The 10,876-nt window shown below is 34.9% G+C and overlaps 1 protein-coding gene across 2 annotated transcripts in view; it reads right to left on the minus strand.

Annotated features, from left to right (window-relative positions):
* Window positions 1-1,662: 1,662 nt before the first annotated feature.
* LOC144959765 (uncharacterized) overlaps window positions 1,663-10,876 on the minus strand; it is a 10,881-nt gene continuing 1,667 nt past the window's right edge. Inside the window, exons 2-6 of one of the 2 annotated variants that reach the window (XM_078892498.1) lie at window positions 9,987-10,176; window positions 8,935-9,003; window positions 6,217-6,345; window positions 5,098-5,196; window positions 1,663-1,836 (exon numbers count right to left, since the gene is read on the minus strand). In XM_078892498.1, the coding sequence (XP_078748624.1) occupies window positions 1,756-1,836; window positions 5,098-5,196; window positions 6,217-6,345; window positions 8,935-9,003; window positions 9,987-10,019 (411 nt within the window). In that variant the 5' untranslated portion in view covers window positions 10,020-10,176 and the 3' untranslated portion in view covers window positions 1,663-1,755. The remainder of the gene's footprint in view (window positions 1,837-5,097; window positions 5,197-6,216; window positions 6,346-8,934; window positions 9,004-9,986; window positions 10,177-10,876) is intronic. The other variant, XM_078892497.1, reaches the window with a different exon arrangement.

Genomic DNA, 10,876 nt, shown 5'->3' on the forward strand with positions numbered 1-10,876 from the left:
ATCGGGACCCCCGCTCAGGTCTATTGGTCTCCTGTCATAGTCCACAAAGATTGTTGTTGTGTTCATTTCAGACGTTTATTATTGTTTCTGATTGTATCATTCTCGTTTTTGCATGCTTGTCAAAATGTGGAATTTATGAAATGTTCCTTTTTTAAAATGTTATTTGTACAGAATCCAAGTGTGAATGGCTATGGGATATTTGTATTCTGTTTGTATGTTCACCTCATTAATAGAAACTAAATAAGAATGAACTGAAAAAGTTGGGTGTGGATTTCCCCCAACTTGCCCTACTCAAATATGCGCCAAGCGAGGCTCAAACCTAGGACTTTCCGATCCGAAAGCGAGTGTCATACCACTAGACCACATAGCCGCACTTCCAATGAGTTTGGGGCCAGTTTTCTGACGTCACACTTTCATTTCCTATTATTAGAATCAGTAACATTCCAACAATAATAGTATTCTGAGATTGGAAGCTGTGGAATGGGGGGGGGGGGGGGGTCACCAGTTCTATTATAACAATTATTTTTTGTAAACAAAATAATACTCTAATTGGGTGCATTGATAAGAATAAATGACACTGTTATTATTATAACCATTTTCATTCCAAAGACTAATTATTATGCAAGAATAATCACAACTATTGAGTGAAAGGATGAAGTCATTAAATCCTTACAACCTTACTTTTGCGTAATAAAAAATGAATTCCTTTGAAATCATCATATATCAGCATTTGCTTTTTTGTTTATTGTTTTGTTATATACGACAGAATAGCTTCCTATCCAAAGGAGCAAGGAATTGTTATTGTTTTTTTCAAGCTATAGATAGATAACCGTTTTGTATAATTTCGATGGCCTACATAACGGTTTTCTGTAAATTCGATGGCACACATAACCGTTTTCTGTAATTTCTATATAATACATAACCGTTTTTTATAAATTCGATGGCATATATAACCGTTTTCTGTAATTTAGATGACATACATAACCGCGTTCATTCATATCGATGACATATATAAAAGTTATCTATCATTTCGATGGCATCCATAACCGTTTTCTGTAAATTGCTTCCGGATCAAAACTCATTGGAAGTGCGTAGTCAATCCTCCAAAGTGCTATCAATGAATAGGTTACACATTGAAGCATAATTATTTTAGTAGAGTGCAGAATGTATAGGCATATTTTTAGGATTACGGGACATAAAACATCAAGATTGACGAGCGTTATTGACCAAAATCACCTATTCTAACTAGACAATAAGATACCATCGCCCTGGGACCAGAAGATCAATTACACAATTTGTCTAGTCTTCTGGAAGAGTGATCATACACTTCCAATGAGATATGAACCAAGATTATGACATCAGACTTTTGTTCTTAATTAAAAAACGTATTGACAAACTGAGGAGAACACTGGTGTAAAGTTACCATCTTACTATTGGGTAACCTCTCTCGTGTAACCCTGCCTTATACGTCCAGGAAGATTGGAACCAGAATATAGGCATCACACTTTTGTTATTTACTTACACACCCAATGAGATTGGAACTAGTAATTACACATGACACTTTTGTTATTTACTTACACTTCCAATGAGATTGGAACCAGAATATAGGCATCACACTTTTGTTATTTACTTACACTTCCACCAGTAGAAAAAAAATTTAAGTGAGATTGTTTGCCAGTATTGGGCATTTATTTTTGAAAGATTGAATCGATAAATTGGTATGATAATTCACGATTACAGATACAAATTTCAATTTCAGTTATATTGTCTAAATTGCAATCGATCAGGCAGGCCATTTAGCTTACTCACTTCGTGAATCTCTTTACCATGACACGCCTGAAAAAGAGAAATTAAGGAAATTATTTCAAATCACCACTGTTAAACTACTCTTACTGCCAAATCTACTATTACCAGTAAAATTAACATTACCACTAAACTAATCATTACCACTAAGTCCACTATTACCAATAAAACTATTATTGCCAATAAAACTATTATTGCCAATAAAACTATTAATACCATTAAACGTATTATTACCACTAAAACGACTATTACCACTTCAACCACTATTGTCACTAAAACTAATATCATCACTAAAAATGATATTAAGACTAGAACTACTATTACCACTAAAACTAGAATTACCACTAAAATTACTAAAAGCATTAAACTATCATTACCATGAGAACTACTATATTACCAATAAATATACTATTACCACTATTACTATTACTATTTTACGGATAAATGACGACTGATGAAATGGAAGACACGAAAACGATTGTTTTCGCTAAAAATACGTGAGTGAATATATATATATATATATATATATATATATATATATATATATATATATATATATATAGAGAGAGAGAGAGAGAGAGAGAGAGTAGTAGTAGTAGTAGTAGTAGTAGTAGTAGTAGTAGTAGTAGTAGTAGTAGTAGTAGTAGTAGTAGTAGTAGTAGTAGTAGTAGTAGTAGTAGTAGTAGTAGTAGTAGTAGTAGTAGTAGTAGTAGTAGTAGTAGTAGCAGTAGTAAGCTTCGCAGTCCGAATGACGCTTGCTGAGAATTGTGTGATTCAGTCATGGTCGATAAGTATAGCTGCTCTCTCCATCCAGGTTGTTAATTGTTTCCATTGGTCACGGTCCAGGGCAAGGGTTTTGAGGCTGTCAAGATCTTGTTGTGACTTTAGTACGGAGGGCAATGCAGTATTTCTTAGTTCTTCAGGGATTAATTTGGCCTCATCTGAATCCAGAAAATTCTGATATGTAGAGAGATCCTGGTTCAGGGTAGTTACTATTGATGTTGGTGGTCTCCCTACATATTTGTTGCCATGAAGGAAATATTCTGTCACTGCAGTTTGGGCTATAATGTTATCTTCTCGACGTAAGATGTGACCAAATAGTCTCCATCGTTGTTCTTTTATTATTGTACTCAGGCGTTGGACCCTGTTTCTTCATAGAGATCAGTATTTGCAATTGTCTCTGGCCAATAGATTCCGATTACGCAACGTAATTGTTTGCGGTTGTATGAATCGAGACTTTCTAAGTTCTTGTTTGTGAGGCCCCAGGTTCCATAATTATATGTCCACATCGGAATAATCAGTGCCTCGTAAATCTGTATTCGTTTATTCTCACTGATTATTTTATTTCTATTCCATAAATTTTGGAGTTGGTTGAATGCATTGGTGGCCAGCTGCTATCGTTTTCTGATGTCTTCATTTGCGTTGATCAAATTGCCTAGCTTACGTACACTTTTCCATTAATTTAAATTTCTGTTGATTTATGTATACTCTGTTTTTGATTAACTCACTTTCAGATTCCATGCTTCTAGGGTAGTTGATATTATTGGCAAGTATATTTTCGCTTGATGTTCTGATTCAAAGATTAGATTTGTATCATCTGCGTATATCAATTCACGTGATCTTCTTTATTGGTGGTAATTTTGGTCTTAAATCTTTCATTGCTGATTCGAGGTATATCGTGAATAGAATTGGACTTAAGCTTTCCCCTTGAGGTTGATATTGTCGTTAATTCTCTATCGGATTCAAATTGTAATGTAGTATTTGATAATAGGTATCTTATGAGTTTCACGTGATTCTTGTCCAAGAATGAGTCAATGATTGACAACAACTTGTTCTACATCTGGTGTCGAAAGCTGAACTCATATCGATTCCAAGCGTGGTAAATTCTTCCTTATATTTCTCCGTTCTGGCTTTCATCCATCGATGGGCCCATAATATGTCTACAGTGCTTCTGTCTCTTCTAAACCCGCTTTGTGAAGGCGAAAGATATTCCTCTACCTTTTCTCTAAATCTGCTGAGCGTGATTGTGCTTAAAACTTTTCTTAGCGTGGATAATAAAATGATTGGTCGCAAATTTTCTAAAGACCCTTTCTTTTTATTTCGTTTGTTTAGCAGAATGAGATCTCCGCTTCTAAGATTGAGAACATGTTTTGTCTTAAATATTCTATTATACATATCAGCTAGTATTTGCATGCCTTCGTCGTCAATATATTTTAGTTCTTCTGCTCAAACACCATCTAGACGTGGCGATCTGTTGTTGTTGAGCTTTTGTATGGCTTTACTTATTTTTTGGGGCGTTATAGGCGATTCAAGCTCTAAATTGGCAGACTCGAATGGTTCCACTTCTTGATTACCCTTGTATTTCTCAGTGTAGTACACGCTTATAGTGTTTATGATTTCTTTATCATTTCATAAGATCTTATTACATTTATATTTTATTATAAGTCGATAACGTGTTTACATTGGACAGTAATCATGCTTTTGTGTACTACTTCTCTCAGGGAGTGTTGCTTCCCTGCTCATCAGCACGCTTTGCATAAGATGTTGTTGAATTTCAGCTGGGTTAGAGGCATCCATTAAATTCTTTGACGACAGACTCGAAGCGAGTTTGTTTCTGAAAATTTCTTTGACTAGGTCATCTTTTAGACTGCTGAAGTCTTTGATCGATTTTCTATTTTGTTTGTAATACTAATGCCTTGGCTTGTTTTCATTTTCTGTTGGCCTGGACTTTGAAAATAAGATTCTATGGTCTGTGGATGTCTTCATTCCTGCATATGTTCGTGAATCACTGAGAATGCGTTTGTAATGGTTCGAAATTATGATAAAGTCGATCTGATTGTACGTATTGATAACCTTATCATTTGAATGTTCCCACGTTCCTTGCCATATAATAATATGACGGGAAGGGTGATTAAAGGCACCATAAGATATGAATAATAAATAAATTTTATGTTCGCAGCAAAACTCAATAAGATACTGGCCATTTTCATTACGCAGTCCTTTGGAATAAGCACAAAGGCATGTTTCATTGTTGTCTTTCCGTGTTCCTATTTTGGCATTGAAATCGCCCGTGATTATGATGATGATATATATATATATATATATATATATATATATATATATATATATATATATATATATATATTAGTAGATAGATAAATAGATAGATAGACAGATAGATGTGGTAAGCGGGGTGGGAAGACATGTATTAAATTATAAGACCCGAATCGGAATATAATGATGACCAAGCATTTTAGTTAGGTTATTAGAATGTTTTCTTTTCACAACCCATACTTGTTCAATATATTCATTTTCATATTGCGTTTGAATGTGAGCCATCGATACAGAGTGAGTTATTGTCCCCTGATCCCGAAGCGCTGTATAAATGTCTTCCTGCAAAAAAAAGAAAACAAAAAAAAAACTAAATCAAAACTGAATATTTTGTTTAAATAATACCAAACAAACGACAAATGAATGCGCTTCTGACTTTAAACCAGACCTCAAACATCCCACCTAGGCAAAGCATAGGAAATTATGCCAGAATCCTCTAATTAGATTTTTCATCGGCCTTTAATCCCATGATCTCACAATTATTCATTAATAAATTACAAGGGATTGGAATTAATTATTTTATTTTGAAATGGATTCAAAACTTCCTTGACAAAAGACTACAAGGAGTCCTCCCTGGATCAAAGATATCAAATGAGAGAACACTATCAAACGGATGTCCTCAGGGTTGTGTGACCTATTCTATAAATTCTATACACCAATGAATGTCAATCACTCCATTCAAACTGCCAAACAACACAGCGCTTGTATGTCTTCTCAACCATTAGGATGATACCATAAATAAATATTTTGATCACGTGCATTTATTCATTAATTGGTGCCCTTTTAATATGCTTCACTTAAATATCACAAAGAATATAAATAAATTTGTGAATTTGCCCTTAAAGAACAAAACGAACATGTGAAACTAAATATAAAAAGCGAGGAGGTAGAAGTAATTGATGAATTAAATACCTCGGTGTGTATATTGACAACTCTCTTACTTTAAAAATCACCTCCAAAAAAAGATAGATTTTATTAACAAAAAGGTGGGGAAGAGATTGCATTCTTGAGGAAATTTAGATCTTTTGAAATTATCCAAAAACACTGATGCTAATGTATAACTCGCTTATAAGAAGTGTGATATCCGTTGGTATTGCAATGTGTTATGGTAAGTGTGGGAGTGAAAGAGAAGAATGAAATCCAACATATAATAAATATCGCTGGAAAAATCGTTGGTCGTATTATTAAAAGCATCTTAACTCCACCAGAAAAATATCCTCAGAATAGCAAATTCTATATTTACCCGAAAATCTTTTATTTTAGTTCAAGGACTGCCACACAAGAATTCAATCAATTCCTTACCAATAATTTGGAACTCTTTTCGTTGTCTTTCAAATCATTTTCCATGATGGAACTTGTCTCCATTATAAGACAAATCTTAGACTTCTGATTTTGCACTGCAACGATGTAACTGTACGACTGGTCCGGATCCTAAGATAAAGGTAGAAGACATTATACATAGGGGACAGCGTGGCTCAGCGGTACGGTCTTTACTTAGTACCCGAAAGGTATCGAGTTCGATCACCCGCCGCTGGATGTGTGGCCTTGACTTAAGCAGGTCACCTCGCCCTAGCTCAATTTTGTGGAGCGGAATTGCGGCTGACGTCTGGGTTATTCTAGTCTTCCCTTGGAAAAGACCATAGAGATTAATTTTTCCTATGGGATGAATAAAGGGTATTTACTTATATAGAGTTATCTGAGACTGAATTACAGAGACTAAAAGCCTCTGGAGTAGCAATTGGGTCACACCTTCTACTCTTCCGATTTCAAAATCATAGGAAGTGTGCATGTAACCAGTCCGTTTCAGGACTAATAATGAAAAGGTTTCATATAGAATCATAAGGTGGCATAACTAGTTCTGTAAGATGGATCCCTGGCAAACAGCAACACTTAACGTGTAGGAGGTTACATGACGCATGCTATGCGATATTACAACTGTTTCGTATAGAGACAACGCTCTTATTGGCCAGGTACTCGTTTTACACACGAGTACGGTGAGAGAATGTGAGTAAAAAGGCTTTTCCAAGGACTCAATTATGCGCGGAGCAAGGCTTAATCCCAGGATCTTCCAATCTTAAAGCGAATGTCAGATTTTGAGATCAAATAACCGCAAATATGGCGGGTAGAAATGGTGTGAATTCTACTTAAACAATACATACCACCATTTCTCAAATGCATGTTGACCGACTTGACACTGAAAACTCGCATACAGATGCAACGCCTTAGTTTATTGTCTCGATACCATTTATTTGGTCTTGGTAACTGTATCTCACTTTGATATAGAAAATAACACAACCCTTCGTGTGAGACAACACACTATATAAAATATGGGATTAAAAGTGAGTGGAACAGGCACTAATATTGATAATAACAGAAAATGAAGTGAGTAGAAAATTGCCAGAAAACAATAGAGAGTTTTTAAAGATATTCGGGCCATGGAGACTCGAACCCACGTCCTTAATGGTATGACAACTCCTGGTCGCAAGACGGATGCTATACAGTCGACGCCATCCACATTCTACTATATTTAAGTGTCGCATTCGACACAATCGATCCAAATTTACTTTTGATTAGACTATGTGATCAATTTATATAAATGGCACAGCTTTGCACTGGTTAAATGAATATTTGTTTGAAAGAACTCAGTCGGTAATTATAGAAAACCATTTAATAACTCCATCCATATCAACGTGTGGAGTGCCTCGGGGATCTATTATCGGCCCCCTCCTTTTTACAATGTATACTGCTCCCCTTTCTACTATGTTATCCACCATTCCCATTGATTGTCATTTTCATGCCGATGACACTCCGTTGTATACAAAACTCAATAATGATTCAGAGCTTTCATCAGTATCTGATTTGGAACATTATATTATCAACATAAAGAATTGGATGAATCTATACGAATTTAAATTTAATGATGACAAGACAGAAATGATAATATTGGTAATAGATATCAACTCTCAATATTATTTACAAATGAGATACTAGTGGGTGAAAATACTATAACCTAGTTCTTGTGTGAGAAATCTTGGGGTGTATTTAGATCAAAGTTTATCCATGGAAGATCATGTGAAAAAAGTATGTCAATGGCATTAGAAACACTGGAAGAATCAGACATTATATTGATGAAGATATTACAAAGATGCTTGTTATTTCTTTTAACCCTCTCCTTACCAACTACAGGAAAATCGTCACATTCGTTACGATACAACCAACATTTTTCTTATTCAAATTTCTATTGTACATCATAATTTTTTTTTAAAAATGAACCATGTGTTGTAGAGCATGTTTTGCTAATGATATTATTTATCGCAAGCATTTTACTGCTAGATATTATGTCTGAGTGATAAAAAAATGGTATTAGTTGGGTGTGAAGATTTGGGGAATATCTTGAAAATGGCTGGTATGGAGAGATTTAAAACTAGCTGATTAGATTATTGTAATGTCATTCTCATTAGCTGTCAAAGCAGATTAATTCATCAACTACAAAAAATTCAACATAAAGCGGCTAGACTTATACAATTAACGAAAAAAAGAGATCATGTAACACCAGTTCTCCGGGAATTGCACTGGCTTCCTGTGAAGATTAGGATATAATATAAATTATTGTGTTATGTTTTTAGATGTCTGGATGGATTGGCACCTGAATATTTGCAGGATCTAATTAAAATATATGAACCCATGATGTTAACGGTCAGGTACTCATTTTACACCTGAGTACAGTGAGATAATGTGAGTAAAGAGCCTTTTCCAAGGACCCAATTATACGCCGAGCGAGGCTTGCACGGACCCATGACTTTCCAAACCGAAGGCGAGTATCACATCAGAAAAGGACGTTATTAAAAACAATATGATAATAATTTAAAAAAAATAATAATAAAATAATAATAATAAAAAAATAAATAAAAAAACAACAATAATAATAATAAAATTATATATATATATATATATATATATATATATATATATATATATATATATATATATATATATATAAAATACAGAATAATGTCTTACATGTGCACGCAAGTGCAAGAATGTGTATGGTCCCTTGTTCCCCAACACAGTTTTCGTATAGTCGGCTGCCTGTTTAAACGATAAATCGTGTACAAATATATTTTAATAATTGCAAAAATATATTTCCAATAGAAAAAAGAAGTAAATATGGACATTAAGGAATTCACAAATTAAAAAGAAATAAGCGAAACAAACCAAAGAACGCCCCCCCCCCAAAAAAATAAATATATATATATATATAAGTAATTAAAACAAACAAATACATCAAACAAACAAATAAAAATACACCCATCCCCGTTCCGGCCCCACAAAGCAACGAAAACAAACAAGAAACATGCAAGAAAACAAACAATGAAAATAATACAAAAAACAAAAACAAAAACAAAAACAAAGACAATAATACCAACAAACAAACAAACAAACAATCTTACAGATAAATACACAAACAACTGGTAGGGATCTAGATTGGGACGTGTGATAACGGAGAGCAACCATAAACTTCAGTTGGTAACGTTGTTGTGATGGAATCTGAGCTCCAGCTCCTTGTGCATTGCATTTATAGCAAGGGTTCGAACCTTCTATAATGGCAGCGATCTATATTCCTTATTTCGTCCAATCAGGTCATCAATCACATGATTTGTTGCACTCCAACAATTGGATATTTCTTAACAAATGTAAACACGGTGATTTGTTTACAAATGTTATAAACATACCCGTGTGTCAAGCTGAATCAAATGGCCAATCGTGATGTTAGATATTTAAAAAGCCGTGAACATTTTGCACTAGTTCGAGCACATTTTCCAATGTGACCAATGACGCGAGCACATGGAAAGTTAATATAGATCATGCCAATTGGCTGTTCGAGGATTCAGAAAAAATACTAGCAACCGGGGAGGATCGTACGCATCGTTATGTTACAGCCTGATACTGAAATCCAAAAGGACTGGCAGTTTGACGTCATTATTTGGTTTTTGCACCGCCTAGTAAGTTGTCGTTAGTAGAGCTCATGGAAACAAGTTATTTCATTGGTTGAACTATTGAATACAACTCACGATTTGTTTTCTTTTGTGGCCAAAGACTGGCATTTTGACGTCATTTTTTGGTCAGTATCAGGCTATAACTTTATGAAGGCCACGGGAGGATTCGGTCAACTCCGGACTCTTTCGGATGACGTCCTAGCAACCAGTGTCCTGGACGTTACAAAGGTTTGTCACTCTCTCCCCAGACTGCCTCTGTCTAGGCCTGTTTTCATGAAAGAGGACACAATATAGTAATTTACTCGTCTAGTTAATGACTTGATTGTCTTAATCCCAAGCGGAGTAAGTGACTTTAAAAAAACAAGATTTCATGAACGCTTTCTAGTCTCAGACGAGCTAGTCTCTTGTTTAGAAGTGGGCGCTGAAAGTAAAAATCACTTTTGTGAGGAATTTGAATGTCGGGTTGCTGAAATCAGCTTGAAAAAAGGAGAACATTCCTTTATTTCAGAAAAAAATCGGTTGAAACCCAACTGTTTTACGAATAAATTTGATCTTGAAAATAGCATTTGTTTATTTTAGCTTTTTAAGCAATATAAGATATGCAGATGACACAGCACTAATTTCAGACTGAAAAGAAAATTTACACTGCTCCTCAATAAAATAGTCACAGAGAGTGAACGTATGGGGTTATACTTAAATTTTAAAAAGACGGAATGCATGGTTCGTGGATAGCTCACACGGTAGAGCCACGCTCTCACCTGCCAGGCGGAGTTGTCGTACCAATAAGGTCGCAGGTTCAAACCCCACTACCGCCGCGAAAATTTTTTATTCTCTATTGTCTTCTGGCACTTTTCTACTCACTTCATATCTTGTTGTTACCAACATAAGTGCCTGCTCCACTCACTTTTCTGAATTAAAAATTCACCCCATACACCGGAGCATACTCATGTCTCAATCGTTTCTAT

Source organism: Berghia stephanieae, chromosome 14 (genome assembly GCF_034508935.2).
Source record: "Berghia stephanieae isolate SIO BIC M18660-M18661 chromosome 14, UCSD_Bste_1.3, whole genome shotgun sequence".
Lineage (NCBI taxonomy): Eukaryota > Metazoa > Mollusca > Gastropoda > Nudibranchia > Aeolidiidae > Berghia > Berghia stephanieae.